Raw genomic sequence first — 19,721 nt, forward strand, 5'->3', positions numbered from 1 at the left:
TGATGACAGCAGCGAGAAGAGAGCATGTCCTGGATGGTGGGAGACCGTCGCGACGGACACTGCTTTCCTGTGACTGTACGTCTGTGTAGATATGCTCAGTGGTGGGGAGGGCTTTACCTGTGATGGACTGGGCCGTATACACTACTGAATTCCATAGGCTTTTCCGTTCAAGGACATTGGTGCTTCCATACCAAGCAACCTGTCCGTGTACTCTCCACCACGCATCTAGTGAAGTTTGTCAAAGTTTTAGCTGACATGCCAAACCTTTGCTGATGAGGACTGGCTCTTGGATTCCGTTTTCGTCCACATGGACCACTGGTTTCTGGATTGGTGAACTTCCCTATTTCCTCACACCCTTCCTTCCCATTTCATGTCATTTACCCTAACCTTTCTCTCTCCCTCTCCCTGTACTTTTTCACCCCTCCCTTCACAGAAACTTGGACCCAAACTCACACCTTCCATCATTCCCGGCATCTGAGGCTCTAAAGGAGGAGATCCAAGATCCAAATGCAATGGATCGAAGAGGAAACACCCAAGTCATAGGTAGGTGATCCCAGGTCTTTTGAAGGGCGAGTGATCTGGTGCTTAACGGTCAGTCGGAAAGAATGAGGTGCAATGTTAAACAGCAATGGGTAGTCACTGAGTGAACTGTCATAACTACTTGGCTAATATAATGCTTAGGAAAAGCTGTCCTAATGTCAAAGATTCCGGTTTATCAGAGACGCAAGTTTAACATACTGATTTTAAAGTGATCCTGGGTGTTACTACCTCAGAGGACCGGTTCCGGACCCAGCAACCACGTGCAATTACAAAGAAAGCGCGGCAGTCCCTCGACTTCCTTAGGAGTTTGTGAAGATTCAACAAGACATCGAAAACCTCGACAAACTTCTGTAGATGTGCAGTGGAGAGTGTACTGACTGGCTGCATCACAGCCTGGTATGGATACACCAATGCCTTTGAACAGAAAATCCTACAGAAGGTAATGAATTCAGCCCGGTACATCACGGGTAAAGCCCTCCCAACCATTGAGCACATCTACATGAAATGCTGTCATAGGGACGCAGCAACCATCATCAGAGATCTCCACCACCCAGGTCATGCTCTCTTCTCACTGCTGCCATCAGGGAGAAGGTACAAGAGCCTCGGGACTCACACCACCAGGTTCAAGATCAGTTACTACCCCTCAACCATCAGGCTCTTGAATAAAAGGGGATAACTATGCTCAACTTCACTTGCCCCATCATTGAGATGTTCCTACAACCAATGACCTCACTTTAAGGACTCTTTAACTCATTATCTCAGATCCTAATTACTCATTGCCATTTATTTATATTTTCATTTGCACGGTTTGTTGTCTTCTGCACTCTGGTTGATCTTTCACTGATCCTGTTTACAGTTACTATTCTAAAGATTTGCTGAGTGTGCCCACAGGAAAATGAATCTCAGGGTTGTATGTGGTGACGTATATATATATACACTTCGATAATAAAATTTACTTTGAACTTTAAACTTTAAAACCTTAATATACTTACCAAGAACGCAAATTCAGTAGCTTTTTAATAAGAGCAAAGATCCACCAACTGAACAAATATTTGGGGAGATTAAAGGCCTGGATATTCCAGAGTGGCTCCTATTGCCAACACTCAGCAGCCACATTCCACATTCCCCAATTCCTCAGAGCCTCCGGATCTGGAAGTACAGTCTTGCTTCCCACAGAGGGCTCAGAGTGAGCAGCAAGGCCCTGAGCTCTGTCCTGCTAATCTTTGTCTTTAAAATGCTTGCAAATCTCAGAAATATTGGAAATGAAATGAACAATGAAACAATTAAAATTAATATCGGGAAGTAAACAGAGGTTTTAAACCATCGTGACCACGTGTAACTTAGCTTGTCCCAATCTTCCCTCTTTGCAGTCAAGCAATTCCCCATTGAAATCGAGGGGCTGGGGGCTCCATGCCAGTTCCAAGCTGACGTAGCATCCACAAGATTTTCCCTTCCTAAATCCTTTTTTGATACTATTGACTCTAAAGTTTCACCTTATATATGGCAGAATAAAAATCCTAGGCTAAGTAAAAAATATTTGCAGAAATCCAAAAAGAATGGTGGTTTGGCTTTGCCAAATTTAAGATTTTATTACTGGGCAATTAATATTTGATATTTAATATTTTGGACGCATGAAGTGGATTTGAATGTTAGTCTTCATTGGGTTCATCTTTAACGCAATTTGGCACAAGGATTTTCATTGGCTTCCATTAGGGACTTCACTTCCCTTGGTTCTCTCTAAATTGAATAAACAAATGGTTAATCCTAAAATTAAACATACATTACGAATATGGTTTCAGTTTCATAAATTCTTTGGCTTGAATAAATTTATTTTATCAAGTCCTATTATACTTGATATTTGACTATCAAGTCAAATTTTTTCTTTCAACCCTCTGTCATGGATCAAGCCTTTATTGTTTGGAAAATGAAGGGCATAATATGTTTTCGTGATTTATTTTTGGATAACTGTTTCATGTCTTTTGAACAGTTGTCTAATAAATATAATTTGCACAAATCCCATCTTTTTTTTTTAGGTATTTACAGATTAGAGATTTTTAAAATACAATGTTACTGACCTTTCCGATTTCATATTCAACTGATACCATGGAAAAAATTTTAGGCTTAAATCCTTATCAAGAGGGTTTAATAGCAATCACTTATGGTATGATTATGAATATACAGCCAGATGTATCTGATAAAATTAAAAACGAATGGGAGAAGGAACTTCAATTTTTTGTACCTATACAGAAATGGGAGAAAATTTTACAAATAGTTAATTTTTCTTCTGTTTGTGCTAAACATACACTGTTTCAATTTAAAGTAGTACATAGGGCACATATGTCCAAAGATAAGTTAGCTCAATTTTATTCACATACAAATCCGATCTGTGATAGATGTCATTCTGAGGTAGCCTCTTTGACTCATATGTTTTGGTCTTGCCCTCTCTTAGAAAAGTTTTGGAAAGATATTTTTGATATATTCTCTACAATTTTACATATGGATTTACAACCTCATCCAATTACTCCAATTTTTGTCCTCTCCAGCTCGGTGGATGATTGCATTTGCTACCTTAATGGCTAGATGATCTATTCTACTGAACTGGAAAGAGATTAATCCTCCAACCACATGTCAATGGTTCTCCCAAACCATGTCGTGTTTAAATTTAGAAAAAATTAGAAGTGGTACATTTGACCTCTCGGTTAAATTTGAAGAAACTTGGAGGCCTTTAATTCAACACTTTCATAGAACGTAATCTGACCTTTTCTGATTCCTTTATTTTATTCATTGACTTGAATAGAGGAGCGGAGTTAACAACATTAAAGATTGTATTTGATATAATCGAATAGCCCAGCTTTGTTTAGTTCTGTTTTAGTTTGGTTTAGTTTCTTTTTCGATTTCAATTTGGGGTTTTCTCCCCCCATCTTTTAATTTTTTTTCTACGTTGGGCATCAAGAGTTTGGGAGGTCAATTATATTGGTGCTATTTATAGCTTTTTTTTTCATATGTTAATTACCAACAATGTAATCCCCACTCCCCTTATACTACTATGATTATTATGTATTTACTTTTGAAAAACTTAATAAAAAGATTGAAAAAGAAAGCTTTTCCCAGTCTAAATGCCAAGCAATCTCAGCAATGGCCCTTGCACTCCTTGCAGAGACCACAGCTGGGGTGTGGCACAGCCAGGGAACGTCTAGTGAAGCACCACTAACGCGCACATGCTGTTGTTAATACTGAACTGCTGTCGAGACCCAGGGCAAAATTGCTGCACTTAACTTAAGTTTAACGAGTTTTAATCTGCTTCCAAATTTCAAGAGAACTCCCATACAAAGTGTTTGGTACAAGTGTAGAGATACATTTCTGAGTGATAGTCTTAACTGAACTGCAGTGTACTCAACTCTTCCAACTTATGCACAGTAATCACATGACTTATTAATGTACAAAATTTACAGTTAGATTTTCCCAATGTCCTTGGCTGTGCAGGTGATCAAGTCACTTGCTCCCAAATAAATAACAGAGTTACTCACTGAAAACAGAAATATGAGTTGAACCCTTCCACGTTGGGAGTTTAAAGTCAAATAACTAAATTAAAAAATCTGGAATTAAAAGTGACGCACACAAAACACTGGAGGAACTCAGTGAAGCAGTACGTATGGAGGGAAATGGGCAGTCAATGTCTCAGACCGAGACCCTTTACTAGGACTGGCTTCCCAAACATCGACTGTTCACTTCCCACCATTGATGCTGCCTTGCCTGCCTGCTGATGTGCCGTGGCATATTGTGTGTGTTGCTCAAGATTTCCATCATCTGCAGAATCTCGAGTCCTGGAATCAAAAGTAAAGCTAGTCTCAGTAACGGTGACCGTAGAATCACCATCTGGTTCAAAGTTCTCCACTGGGGAAGGAAACCTGCCATCCTAACCAATCCAGCTTATATCTGAACCCAGATTCCACCACGTGGATTAATGCTTGCCTGCCTCCTCTGTTCGAGGGCAATAAATACCACCAGTTCAACAGCCTCACCACAGATATCTAAAACCAAGGCTTGAGATAAAGACCAATCTATAGTCCCACCCACAAAGGGAGCAACAGCTGTTATCCTGGTGTGAGTAAGATGAGCAATTCTTTTGAAACTACTATTGCAAGGCAGAATGCGTCAAGGAGAAGAGCGTTAGCTCCTTCTGAGCCACAGTTAGATTTTAGAATAAAATTGCTCACCTCAGATTTGGAGATCACTTCATCTTCTGAATTACACTCGTCTGAATCCAGGGGCTTTTTCACTTCTTTCACATTACTTTCAGATTTAACTTTCTCTACTTTAATGTTCACTTTTTCTTTCTCCTTCTCCTTCAACTGCTTTTTCTCAGAGTAAGACGACGAAGAAATTCTCGGCGAGACGCTGGGGAAAGTTTTTGGTGTCTCTGAAGTATTTTTCTTTTGCTTTTTAACATTGAGTTTCATGGAATCTACATTGGAGGGTCTCTTAATACTGGGCTTTGACTCTTGATGTAGGTTCCCACTGCCTTTGGATGACAAGCTGTCCAGTTTAGATTCCTTGAAGGCTGGTTTTGGTTCTTTAGAAGTTGCCTTTGGAGTAGCTTTCTCTTCCTTTGAAATCTTGCTTTCTGCCGATTTCCGCGATAGCTCCTTGGACGATTTACTGTGATCCTTCTCGGGTTCCTTCACGGCCGTCTTGCTTTCAGAGTCTTTTGCAGACCGTTCCTTGTGCTCTTTCGTGACCTTGTGAGGCTTTGACGATTTGCTGCTCTCCCTATTTGTGTCCTGATTGCAAAAGACAAAAGCAAGTCACAAAACACGGTCTAAAATACAGCAAAGAAAGCCCAGCAGCGTCTCTACTTTCTGCGAAGGCTGAGGAAAGTCCATCTCCCACCTCCCCCCGCCGTCCTCATCACATTCTACAGGGGTTGTATTGAGAGCATCCTGAGCAGCTGCATCACTGCCTGGTTCGGAAATTGCACCATCTCGGATCGCAAGACCCTGCAGCGGATAGTGACGTCAGCTGAGAAGATCATCAGGTCTCTCTTCCCGCCATTACAGACATTTACACTACACGCTGCATCCGCAAAGCAAACAGCATTATGAAGGACCCCACACATCCCTCATACAAACTCTTCTCCCTCCTGCCGTCTGGGAAAAGGCACCGAAGCATTCGGGCTCTCACGACCAGACTATGTAACAGTTTCTTCCCTCAAGCTCTCAGACTCCTCAATACCCAGAGCCTGGACTGACACCTTACTGCCCTATTGTTCTGTTTATTATTTATTGTAATGCCTGCACTGTTTTGTGCATTTTATGCAGTCCTGGGTAGGTCTGTAGTCTAGTGTAGTTGTGTGTTTTTTTTTTCTCTGTGTTGTTTTTTTATGTAGTTCAGTCTAGTTTTTGTACTGTGTCATGTAACACCATGGTCCTGAAAAACATTGTCTCATTTTTACTATGTACTGTACATAGCAGTTATGGTCGAAATGACAATAAAAGTGACTTGACTTGACTTGAAAAGTACATGTCCAGCTTCGATTTAACTCCTGGACACTGATTCTATTTCCACGGTCACTTCATCCCACACTAAACTACAAACAGGACTACCACGTCCAGTATACATGTTCTCCCTGTGACCATGTGGGCTTCCCCCCCACCGGATGCTCCACTGTCCTCCCTGGTCTGAAGGTGTGCTGCTCGGTAGAGTAATGGGTACTCCTAAACCTGGTGGCTGGTATGAGGTTTATGGGCAGGAGAGAAAGAACAGGTTACAGGGAAATAAGTGGGGGAATGTTGGTGTGCTGGGATTGCTCAGAGAGCCAATACAGGCTCAATGCACCAAATGCCCTCCTCCCTGAGAAATTTAAGATTTAATTTTTAACTAACGCCAACATTATACACTGATGTATAAGATGTTGAGAGGCATTGATCATGTGTTTAGCCAGAGGCTTTATCCCAGGGCTGAAATGGCTAACACGAGGGGGCATAGCTTTAAGGTGCTTGGAAGGAGGTACATGGGGGTGTCAGGGGTAAGTTTTTCACTCAGAGAATGGTGGGTGCGTGGAATGCACTGCCGGCGACTGTGGCGGAGGAGGATACAATAGGGTCTTTTAAGGGACTCTCAGATAGGTACACGGAGCTTAGAAAAATAGAGGGCTATGCGGTAGGGAAATTCTAGGCAGTTTCTAGAACAGCACAACATTGTGGGCCGAAGGGCCTGTAACGCGCTGTAGATTTCTATGTCCACTCTCCTTGAGCACAGCTCATGGTCAAACCATCAAATGCTAGGCAAAAAGTATGCACAATTCAAAACTTTGCCACAGCATATTCTGTTTGTGACGTACGTTAAGAACATTTTCATCACTGTTGAGTTTGTAATCAACTTTTATAGAAATGTTAGAACCTGCTTGACAGACTGTGATACCCCGCGAAGTGTTGCTGTTTGTACGTGAATGCAATATAGAGAGAGCAGCACACAGATCTTCGTGATCTCCGCGGCCACCATAAACCAGATAACGGATTCCGTAGTCGGTATTATATTGAACATTTCCTACACTGTGTATGCCAATCAAGCAGGCTGGTCTGCCTGGCATTCACGCAGGTGAATGGAAACACTCCGGACTTGTGCCCTGTAGAGAGTAGAATGGCTTTGGGTTGTCGAGACAAGTCACATGCCACAAGACGTCCAACCTCTGACCCGTTCTTGCAGCCATCATAATGATTTGACTGGGATAGTTGAAGTAACACTGTTACGTGTCAAGGATATGTGACTTGTTCCTCTTGTTCAATGTTACTTGCCAGTAATTCACCCATTTCTGAAGGCTAGCTGGGTCATGCTAATATACAGCCACGGCCTGCTTTATCTTTGGGGTGTTCAGAATGGAATTGAATAACATGCAAATACCTATTTCAAATTTTATTTTGGAATCACTTGGGCTGAGGGCAATATTCCCAAGTAACTTCTGCAGCAATGTCCTGGCTGAGGTGGTTGATCCCAATAAATTGATCCCAGGTAAAGTCAATTTAACAATGTTGCTAAATCAGGCAGTTTTAGCAAAGTACAGGGTGTCCCTTCCACCCACCACTAAAAAAAAATGCTACCCTCGCCTGCATCAGCTCCACATCTGCCCCCATCCCATCTTCTGAACAGGGACAGAGTTTCCCTTGTTCTTACCCAACACTCCACAAGCCTCCGTCTCCAATGCATCATTCTCCATAACTTCTGCCATCCACAACAGGGTTCTACCACTAAGGACATCCTCAACCACATCACCTGTCCCTACACCTCCTCCCTCACCATCATTCAGGGCCCTAAACAGTCCTTCCAGGTGATGCGACACTTCACCTGTGAGTCTTTCAGAGCCATCTACTGGTGTGGCCTCCTTTACATTGGTGAGGCCCGACACAGATCGGGGGAACCACTTTATCAGGCACCTGCTCCCCATCGGCCAAAAAAAAAGCGGGATTTCCTGGCCGCCACCCATTTCAATTCAACTTCCCATTGCCACAGGTTACTCTCACGTTAGAAGAGCAACACCCCCATATTCTGGGGGTCACCTCCAACCTGATCACATAAACATTGATTTCTCCAGCTTCTGGCAATTTCTCTCTCCTCCCCCTCCTCTGCCTTTCATTCCCCATTCTGATTCCCCTTTCACCGCTTCTCTTCACCTGCCCATCACCTTCCTCTGGTGCCCCTCCTTCCACTGTCCTCTCCAATCGATTCCTTCTCTTCCAGCCCTTTACCTCTCCCACCTATCCCCCCCCCCCCACCAGGTTTTCCTCATCACCTCTTTATTCTGGCTCCTTCCCCCTCTTTCTAGTCCCAACGAAGGGCCTCGGCCTGAAACATCGACGGTTTATTCAACTCCATAGACGCTGCCCGGGTCCTTCCAGCGGTGTGTGTGTGTCTTGCTCGATTTCCATCATCCCCAGAATTGCTTGTTTTTATAGTCTTGGTCAGCCCTGCTGAGTTGACAGAGTGAGGTTCTCAGTAACTGTGAGGCAATGGTTCGTTCCAAGGTTCCAGGTTCAAAGCCAACAACCGACCCCATGGAATGGGTAATAATGGGTGCAATTTTCCACTAAGTTTGAGCAATAAACTGGGGGAGGAAATTCCTCTCTCAATACAGCACCCACACAGATTCAATGACAACAAGTTCTCCAACAGCGAGTGGCCTGGTCCATATCACCCAAGCTGTGAAAGTGAAAACTGCCTCCATTACTTACCTTTAAAGAAATAGGAATTGAAAATATTCGGAATCCATACCGTATGAAACAAGGGTCCCAGTACTGACCTTTGAACCATGAGACGGTTTGCTTTTCTTTGGATCTGAGAATGCAGACAGTGGAATTGTGGGTAACATCGGATAGTCTGGGCTTGGTTTAAAGATTATGTCAGTTCCTTCAGGCATCACCATAACCTAAAATAAAACAATCATAATGTCTGCAAAATCTTCTTAGAATAATGTCCATTTTGCACTAAATTTGACTCTTTTTTTTTGTTCTAATTGTTTTTCTTATTTTAGAAAATGTCTACTATCAGAGGCATTGAAGGTGGGGGGGTAGGTTCAAGGGGGATGTGAGGGGCAAGTTTTTTAACTGAAAGAGTGGCAGATGCCTGGAATGCGCTGCCTGGTACGGTGGTTGAGGCAAATACATTGGAGGCTTTTAAGAGAAGTTGGATAAGCACATGGATGTAAGGAAGGTGAAGGGATATGGACATTGGGATATGGAGGGATTAGTGTTAAGGCAGTTTTGATTTGCTTTTTAGCTTGTCTGGCACAATGTTGTGGGCCGAATGGCCTGTTCTTAAGCTCTACTGTCCTATTTCCATTTCTTAAAAATTATGTATAATTTATGTTTCTCTCATGTGCCATGGGCCAAGCAAGTTTGCCACTGCTCCAGTGCATATGACAATAAACTCAACTTTGCTTACTGGATGGACAAATCATACACAGATTGGAAACCTATTTGACATGGCCTTCAACATTAATTCAAGTCAAAGTCTTCAAATATATTCCTTCTATTTCAAGGTTACACCTAAAGTGTACAATGACCTTGGTTTTAACTCTGGGTCGTTTTTCAGCAGCAATCCAACCATAGGATATGCTTACACACACAAATATACTATGCTTCAACCACTGCCTCCAAGAGGACCACAACCTGGTTGTAGGGTTTGGAGGCTTGCGTGCCTCAATGACCTGGAGAGCTACGTTGGCTGGAGTCACAGCTTTATGCTTTGGCTCTTGGTAGGGTCACCCATGCCAAACAGGTCAAAGGGTAGAGGCCAGACTAAGAGTGGTCCACCGGTCCTCCAGGTTTAGGAGATCAGGTCAGGGCCAACAACACTGACTGTTACAGAGAAAACAATGAATGATCCTCCCACATCTGAGTGTGACGGTATTCCGGAGTCTCCATTTGGGACTTGCGAGACTGACAGTGAAAACCGAGAGGAAGCTACCGGCACGACGAAGGAAGCCCTGAGCACGGCCAGAGATGGAGGACCCCCTCTGCCACCCTAGACGCCAGTGGCTTAACGGACTGCAAGTAAGCAAGCCATGAAACAGTATACCCCTTCCTTTCCCTCAACACTCGGGGGGAAAAAAGCCAAATCACAGCAAATACTGATGCACTGTAGTATAAACAGGCAATTTCCTCAAAAGCCGCCCCAACTCGTGCTGCATCTCTCTTTCCTCTTGGTTCTGCTCCACGACCAGGAACCCACCCCAACTCTCCCACCCATCCTGAGAGCAGGGCGCTGTCTTGTAAAGGAGGCACCGTTACATACTCCACCCAGAGGTCTGCGACTGGAGTGGTTTTGCAGGGGTCTGTTCCGGGACCCCTGCTCTATCATTCTGGTGTGACTCAGGCGAGAACGTGCAAGGCTGGATTGGCAAGGTTGCAGGTGTGGTGGAGAGTGTAGAAAGAAGGTTGTCGTGAGTTACAGTGGGACGCTGACAGGATGGGGTACTGGCAGATAGAGTTCAGTCTGGAAAACTGCAAAGTGAAGGTTAAACTTAATGACAGAATTCTTTACAATGTGGCGGAACTTGGGGTCCACGCAGGCCTTTGTTAGTCAGGGGGCTGAGTTCATGAGCCACGAGGCAAGGTTGCAGCTCTATAAAACTCCAGCTAGACCACTCTTGGAGTATTCTGTTCAGTTCTGGTCGCCTCATCTTAGGAAGAATGTGGAAGCTTTAGAGAGGGTGCACAGGAGATTTTCCAGGATGCTGCCTGGATCAGAGGGCATGTCTTATGAGGGAAAAGTTGAGCAAGCTAGGGCTTTTCTCTTTGGAGTGAAGGGGAGGATGAGAGGAGAGTTGAGGTGGTGTATAAGATGTTAAAAGGCACAGAGTTGACAGCCAGCACCTTCTTCCCAGGACGGCCATGAGCAATACGAGAAGTGATCGAAGGAAAGTACACAGTGGTAGGTGTTTCTTTCAACAGAATGATCAGTGCTAGGAACACACTGTCAGGGTGGTGGTAAAGGCAGAAACATTTGAGACATTTAAGAGACACTTACATAACGAAACGGATTAAAAAATGGAGGGATATGTGGGAGGGAAGTGTTAATTTGATCTTAGAGTGGGTTAAAAGGTCAGCACAACATTGTGGGCTGAAGGGCCTGTACTGTGCTGTAACCTTCTATGTTCCATACTTGAACTGCTGTCTACCCGCTAATGCTCTGTGCGGTTATGTTGCTTCTGGGGGCCAAGGAGACTGGAGCTTTCGATCGGCTTTACAAAGAGGACTTTGCCTGTCTCTGAAGGATCACTACTGTCAGTGAACAAAGACTCACTTCTGCCCAGTAGGAAGCCATCAAATGACAGGCAAACTGCTCTGCTTTGATAAGATATTATCAGGGATGTAAAAAAAATCCAGACAAGTGAGGAACTATAGCTGCATTGCCAAGTGGCAGAAACTTACTCCTCCTGCCCTTACAAGCTTGCGTCGAAATTCCTTGGTTGGGTTGTTAAAAGTGAGTTTCTCACAGCGTAGATGGTTCACGGGCGGGTTCCCTTCCAGGTTTAGGAATAAATCATACGTAAAACAGACTTTCTTCGGTTCTTCCTAATCAAAGAAAAATAATCATTTAGAACCCATTCAAATGTGAACGCGCTTTAATATAAAATGTCATAAGATGTGATGCACTTAAAGCAAAAATTCCAAAATAGCTGATTAAAATATCAATTAAATGCTCAAATCAGTGGTCACATCAGTACTTGATGGATGATGTTCACAAATTAACGTTCAAAATGTGGCAATGCCACAGACCTGCCAGTGTCATTGAAATCTTTCTGCTTTGCATTTCTGTTACAGCATTATTTTTAATATTATCATAGAAACAAACCCTTCAGCCCATCAACTCTACCCTATCTTATTCTTCCCACCCTCCCACATTCTACCTCTCAATTTTTTTTTGCTTTTATTTTTGGGATACAGTACGGCGTAAACCCTCCGGCCCTTCCGAGTCACGGCACCCAGCAATCCCCGGATTAATCCTGGCCTAATCACAGGACAGTTTATAATGACCAATTAACCTACCAACCGGAACACCTTTGGACTGTGGGAGGAAACCAGAGCACTTGGAGGAAACCTGTGCAGTCAGAGGGAGAACGTACAAACTCCTATCACTTACGAGAGAAAATATACAGATGCTGCAAATCCAAGCAGTGCACACAGAATGCTGGAGGAACTCAGCAGCCCAGGCAGCATCTGTGGAAAAGAGTACAGTTGCCATTTTGGGCTGAGACCTTCCAGTCCCGCCAAAGGGTCTCAGCCCGAAACATCAACTTCTTTTATCGTTGTTCGTTGTTGCCCCTTGAGATACAGCACAGAATGGGCCCTTGTGGCCCCTCAATCTGGGCCGCCCAGCAATCCCCCGATTTAATCCTAGCCTACTCCTGGGACAATTTGCAATGACCAATTTAACCTACCAACTGGCCCATCTGTGGACCGTGGGAGGTAACCCACGCGGACACGTACAGACTCCTTACTGACAGCAGCGAAAATTGAACCCTGGTCGCTGGTATGGTAAAGTGTTGTACTGACCACTACGCTACCGTTTATTTCTTAGTTCTGGTGCAGGATCTTTGAATCAGAATCACGTTTATTGTCACCGACGAGCATCATGAAACTTACTGCATGGCAGTAGTATAGTACAAGTATAATAAATTACCATAAGTTACAATATCAATAGACAGTAGAAGAAGATTAAAGAGATTTAAAAAAAAGTTCAGAAGTCTAAAATCAATCTTTGATTTGAAACATGAACCATTCCTCTTTCCACAGGACGTTCCTCACCAGAGTATTTCTAGCATTTTCTATTCTAAATTCAGATTTCCACCATCTCATTTTTACTCAAAACATCCAGCTCTGACCACAAGGTGGCAGTGTGTCCCCCTCCACAACCTCCCAAAGCTGCCCAAGATTAGAAATCAGAATTTAAATTATCTTGCAAGATTCGGATGTACAAACAAAAAATGTTTTAAATACTCAGTAGGTCAGGCAGAGACAGTTTTTGTTTCAGATCACCCTTCTTTTCAACGTCAGCAGTTTATTTTTTTTTCTAAAATTCAGAAGTAGCTTTACTTTTTCCAATAAGCCTGTCAACTGAAAGGTCTGTTTCCCTCAACTTAATTTTGCAGTCTCGGTATGCTGAGTGTCAATTAAAAATGTCTCTAGATCCTCTTAAATGCTCTCACTAATTCGGACACTCCATCGACTCGGTCTCTCCCAGAAGGCTGGCCTGGGACTCTCGCCCCAGTTTCTCTCTGTAACTAGACTTGAGAATGTGACACTTGAGTGTGCACACAGCGGTGACGAGACAGGGACTGAACACAGTTTCCTTCCTCTCTGGAGACAGTGCAGGAGCTCGCAGCTGAGGAAGAAAATCAGTCACGATTGTGATGATGGACAGAACAGGGTTGAAGAGCCAAATTGCCTCCTTCGGCACAAATTCTCAAGTTCTTCTGCACTTGCATTTTTTCCCCCTGTAGAATTGCAGTCTCAAGTAATATTTCTCCTACTGAGAGCTATTTATTTAGAGATACAGCTTGGAGTAGACACCTCCGGTCCTTTGTGCCATGTTGCCCCAGCAATCCCAGTTAACCCCCAGCTAATCACAGGACAGTTTACAGTGACCAATCAACCTACTTGGTAGGTCTTGGTCTGTGGGAGGAAACCAGACTCCTTACAGAATGGCGCTGGAATTGAACTCTGAACTCTGGAGCTCCGCGAGCTGTAACAGCCTTGCACTAATCGCGACGCTACCGTCACCCCGAAATTTTCTGCGGCCTGTACCCACGCTCCTTTCTACTCGGTGTGGTAGGAAGTGTCTGCTACCATACCTATCTGTGCAGAGGCCTCAGAGCCAGCAGAATGGGATTGGGCACCCCTTGCAGTGCTGTGTGGGCTGTGGCAAAAAGTGAAACCAACAAAGAGAGGCAACAACAGGAACTGAATAAATCTGGCAATCGGACAGTTGGGTGCTCCTTCGGCTGCTTGGCTGCCATTTAGTCAGGTGAAGGTTAGAAGGGGGATTTAACCAGGATATGTGGTGCCAGATGACAGCAAGATTGACCAAGAAATGCTGATCTATCTTCTCCACAATGTCCCACTGAAGGTTTACTGCACTAATTATTCCCGAACAATATGATCTTCTGTGCTAGGCACCCCTTTCAAGAGCACTCCAGAAATTAGGGGCTATTGATCCAAATTCCCAAGCCAAAAATATTTTGGTAATGCTAATGGATGATAAATATCGGCCAGCACCCTGCTTCTCTGGAAGTGCCAAAGCCACCGTGTCAGTAGCACGTGCCCACGCTGGAAACCAGTGCCATCTGCGCTACGATCCCAGGCTCTTCATGTGCAGAACTGAATCTTTCTCTACAGCAGGGGCTCCCACCCTCCTTATGCCATGGACCAACACCATCAAGCAAGGGGCCAGTGGATCCCACGTTGGAAATCCCTGCTCTCCATCAGGAGGGGTTTTGGAACTTTGAAGCTATGGAGTGCCTAGCTCGAGCGTGCCTTTAATGGAAGAATCTGAGAGCACGATGGCATTCCACTCGTCACCCTTCCCTCATCCCCCAGAGTGCTCAGGAAACTGAAAACAATCACTTAATATACAGCAGGTCAGTCAGCCACGGATAAAGCAATTCACAAGAATGTTCTTGATGGGGGGAATAGGGACACTGACAGACAGAAATACAGTGTCACTCTGCTGGTCCACCCCCCCCCACCCCCACCACCACTCTTTTAGTTAGTAAGTTAAAATTAAAGGTTCAACATAAGCAGAGAGAGGTACCTTGTTCTTGAAATATACATCGATTGGCAAAATAAATCCAGCATATCCGGACTCCTCCACTTTATAAGGTGGCTCCTTACAAACTAAGTTGGAAGAAAGAAATATGAAGTTATTGTTAAACCCACATCTGAAAGCTCGTTGACAGCACATACTGACGGTCTCTTTCAAACAATAAGCAATAAAACAGCCACATTTATTCAGTTGCTTAAAGAGCATCAACAGCATACTCCTGTAGACACCATTCTCTCTTGGCATCAGATCTTTTTTTAACCGCAAAACTAACATTTCAACTTTGAAAAACACTTCAGCCTCCAGTTTATGTTTTCCCCCCTTCACTTTAAAGGAACTGGATACTCATATGGCTCTAAGCCTTTCCTGCATCCACAATCACACCAAGTCATATGTAAACAAGAGGAGGGGGCAGTGTCCATGATCAATTAATGCCACACCCTCATCAAATATAACTGTAACAACTGAGGAAAGAATAATCTATTACAGCAGAGATCCCAGGAAATTCACACAAGATACACTCTCCACCAACTTCATTGGTTGCTAGGGTTGTTAAGAAGGTGTACTTTCATTAGTAGGGGGACTGAGTTCAAGAGCCGTGAGGTAATGAGAGACCTGCCGAAGGGTCTCGGCCTGAAACGTCGACTGCGCTTTCTTCCCCATAGACGCTGCCTGGCCTGCTGAGTCCCTCCAGCATGTTGTGAGCGTAGCTCTGCAAAATCCTGGTTAGTCCACACTTGGAGCAACGTGTTCACTTCTGGTCCCCTCATTCGAGGAAGGATGCGGAGGCTTTAGAGAAGGTGCAGGGGAGCTGCCTGGATTATAGAGGTTGAGTGAGCTGTGGCTATCCTCTTTGGAGCGAAGGAGGATGAGAGGTGATCAGATAGAGATGGACAAGATGATAAGAGGCACAGACAGAGTGGGCGGCCAGAGACTTTTCCCTAGAGTGGAAATGGCTAATGTAAGGGGAATAATTTAAGGTGATTGGAGGAAAGTATAGGGGGGATGTCGGAGGTACGTGTGTTTTTTTTAAAACAGTGGGTGTGTGGAATTGGAACACACTGCCAGGTTGGTGATAAATGCAGATACATCAGGGACATTTAAGAGACTGTTAATAAAACCATAAGACATAGGAACAGAGTTAGACCATTTGGCCCATCGAGTCTACTCCACCATTCCATCATGGCTGATCTATGATCTCTACATAGCACCATTCAGAGACAGAGAAGCAGTTTCAGCGACAGGTTACTGTCGATGCAATGCTCCTCAGACAGGATGAAGAGGTCAATACTCCCCAATGCCATTAGGCTTTACAATTCAACTGCCAGGACTTAAGAACTTTTTTTAAAGCTATTATTAATGTTTTTTGAGTTAGTGATTTAGATGCATATCATATTATTACTGAGTTAAGTATTGTATGTAATGAGTTTTTGCTACAACAAGTGTATGGGACATTGGAAAAAATGTTGAATTTCCCCATGGGGATGAATAAAGTATCTATCTATCTATCTATCTATCTATTATTCCTCTCAAACCTTTTCTCCCATCTTCTCCCCATAACCTTTGACACCTTTACTAATTAAGAACTAATCAATCTCTGCTTTAAACATACCCAATGATTTGGCCTCCACAACTATCTGCAGCAATGAATTCCACAGATTCACCATTTTTAGAAAAATGGAGGGCTATGTGGTTAGATTGATCTTAGAGTAGGTTAACATTGCGGGCCGAATGGCGAGGTTCTAATTAGCGAAACTGTAGAATAGGCGTTTCCAACCTTTTTTATGCCACAGACCCCTACCATTAACCGAGGGGTCTGTGCACACCAGGTTGGGAGCCCCCTGCTCTAGAAGATAACAATTTTAAATTAATTTGTTTTATTTATTGCGATACAGCATGGAGTAGGCCCTCTGGCCCTTCGCATTGTGCCATCCAGCCACACCTGATTTAACCCCAGTCGAATCACGGGACAATTTGCAGTGACCAGTTAACCTACCAACTGTTACGTCTTTGGACTGTGGGGAGAAACTGGAACACCCGGAGGAAACACACACGGCCATGGGGGGGGGATCATGCAAACTCCTCACAGGCAGCGGCAGGAACTGAACCCGGGTCACTGGCAAAAGCGTGTGCTAACCCCTACGCTACCATACTGCCCCTATTGGATCTACTGAGTATGCTTACAGGAAAAACGAATCTCAGGGTTGTACACAGTGACATAGGATGTACTTCGATAATAAATTTACTTCAAACTCACCGGTGCTAGCAATTGCTTTCTGTTGCTGGCTTAGCAAAGTTCTGCTCAGTTTATCTTTTTCTCACTGGTTTTATTAACCGCAATGTTGCATGCTCTTTTTAAACCTCCCCTTTTAAGTTCCCTCGAGTTACGCACTGAAATCAGCCAAGGTAAGAGCGGAGGACAGCCCAGCAGACTGAGCACCTTTCGTACTGGAAACCAGTTCCCTTCCTACGTGAGGTCGCCAAGTGTGAATGCGTGGCTTGCTGCCAGCAAAACAGATGGGAAAAGAAATCCTCAACAATCTGGAACAAAATACCAGCACAACATCCCAACCTTTTGTCACGGCCGCAGCTTAAAAACAAAATCCTTCAATCAAAGCCGCCACCCGCGCCGTACTCCAGATTACTTTCTGCCGCACGATGAGCGAGCAAAAACCCTGAAAATAAAACTTCTCAGAAACTGTAGCTTTAGTATTTTTGAAGAGAGCTACGAGTCAAGACTTAAAATCGAAGCATCATGTATTTAAAGCCCTTGTTTCTATTTTTAGTGTTCTAGAAAATGCATCTAATCTCGAGTATTTTATCTTAATGCAGTGCCAACGATTCTAATCAACTTGCTGAAAGTACCACAAACTGAATTGAAACCCTTTGCACCTCTCCAGACATAGTGGTGCTCCCTTGCTGTGGAGGATCGTTTACAATATAGCTGTGACTGAGTGTTAGTCAGACAACTACACAGCCTGCACAGAGATTATAATCAGAGCAGCACTGACTGCTTGTATCTCAGCTGTAGGTATTATTTAGTTCATGGAGCTTTGAGATACTATTGTTAAAGTTGCATAGCTTTAGCTACAATAAAAAACATGGTGGGGGTGGGGATGGGGATGTGGATGGAACAAGAGGCGAAAGGGGAAAGGAAAAAGAGTCGAGCTTAAGCTGCAGCTCAGTCAGGCGCAGAGAATGTGCAATAGGTTGCAGTTTTTGCATCTCAGAGAAAACCACCAGGAAACTGCAGAGAGTGAGAGACACGCAAAGCGAATGTTCAGCAGACACCATAACACGAAGCGGAGAGAAAAGTCCTTTAGCTTCCCCCCTCTCTCTCTGCCCCCTTCAACCACCCTCCCTCATAGACCGTCAATCACAAATCCCACACTTTTTAAAATTATTACTTGAGGGGCAATAATAGTGGTACTGTCATCGGGTACTTTGCAAATCTTCGCAAAGTGTGAGTGGGGCATCGGAGGGCGCGCCCTCAAAGTGTGTGCGGAGCATGCGGCTGGTGTGCTTACGGACAATAATTCTCCCTCTCCCAGTGTGTAGTGCCCTCCTGTTTCAAATCGTCCTTCATTGTCCCAGCACCTAAGAAAACCTGAACGACTGGCACCCTGTCCACTCACCTCAATAATAATAAGCTGGTTAAAGATTACCTCTGCAGCAAGCCACCACCCACCCCCTACAACTTGCCTACCGACGGAACTGGTCGACCTGACACCATAGCCACGGTACTACACACTGCCCTCACTCACCTGATGAAGGAGGACACCTACGTAAGAACGCGGTTCCGGAACAGCATTCGACAGCGTATTTCCGTCCGGTCTCGACGGGAAGCTCAGAGACCTCAGCCCGCACCCCACCTCGTGCAGCTCAGGTCGCCAGCAGGTGGTCAGGATGGGCTCCCTCACCTCTGCCCCTCTGACCCTCAACACAGGAGCCCCTCAGGGTTGTGTCCCGAGTCCCCTCCTCTACTCTCTTTACACCCACGACTGTGCTGCCACACACAGCTGCAATCTGCTGATCAAATTCGTAGATGACACGACTTTGATCGGCCTTATTTCTAGTGGTGATGGGAGAGTCTACAGAGGAGAGGTTGACACCCTGACACAGTGGTGCCAGGGTAACAACTTCTCCCTCAACGTCCAAAAAACAAAAGAGCTGATCGTGGGTTACCCGAGGAATGAAGACAGGCTCGGCCCAATCAACATCAATGGGACTGCAGTTGAGAGGGTGAGTAGTTTCAAATTCCTCAGGATACACATCACTGACGTTCTCACCTGGGCTGTACACACCGGCTTTGTAGCAAAAAAAAAGCACAACAGCATCTCTTCCACCTCAGGCTACTGAAGAAGTTCAGTATGGGCCCCCAAATCCTCAAGACCTTCTATAGAGGCACCACTGAGAGCATCCTAACTGGCTGTATCACCGCCTGGCATGGGAATTGCACCAACCTTGATCGCTGGGCACTGCAGGTAGTGGTACGGACAGCCCAGCACATCTGTGGGTGTGAACTTCCCTCCACTGAGGACATTCACAGCAGCAGGTGCGTAAAGAAGGCCTGGAAGATCATCGGGGACACCAGTCACCCCAACCATAAACTGTTTCAGCTTCTGCCGTCTGGCGAACGGTACCGAAGCATTAAAGCCAGGACCAACAGGCTACGGGACAGCTTCTTTCTACAAGCCATTAGACTTTTAAATTCACATGTCTGTACATTGCGACTGAGTCGTAATACAAAGATTTTTACTCGCTCGCGCTGCGGGGAATAAATTCTAATTCCAATTGAACTGTAGCTATAACTCATTGGCCTTTTACCTTTCTTCTCCCACACCCCTCCCCATACCCACCGTGTT

The 19,721-nt window shown here is 44.6% G+C and overlaps 1 protein-coding gene across 1 annotated transcript in view; it reads right to left on the reverse strand.

Moving 5' to 3' along the window:
• LOC140739911 (protein ENL-like) overlaps positions 1-19,721 on the reverse strand; it is a 112,253-nt gene that overhangs the window by 23,248 nt on the left and 69,284 nt on the right. Inside the window, exons 3-6 of the mRNA XM_073068578.1 lie at positions 14,848-14,930; positions 11,466-11,609; positions 8,834-8,959; positions 4,758-5,321 (exon numbers count right to left, since the gene is read on the reverse strand). Coding sequence (XP_072924679.1) covers positions 4,758-5,321; positions 8,834-8,959; positions 11,466-11,609; positions 14,848-14,930 — 917 coding nt within the window. The remainder of the gene's footprint in view (positions 1-4,757; positions 5,322-8,833; positions 8,960-11,465; positions 11,610-14,847; positions 14,931-19,721) is intronic.

Source organism: Hemitrygon akajei, chromosome 16, assembly GCF_048418815.1.
Source record: "Hemitrygon akajei chromosome 16, sHemAka1.3, whole genome shotgun sequence".
Classification (NCBI taxonomy): Eukaryota; Metazoa; Chordata; class Chondrichthyes; order Myliobatiformes; family Dasyatidae; genus Hemitrygon; species Hemitrygon akajei.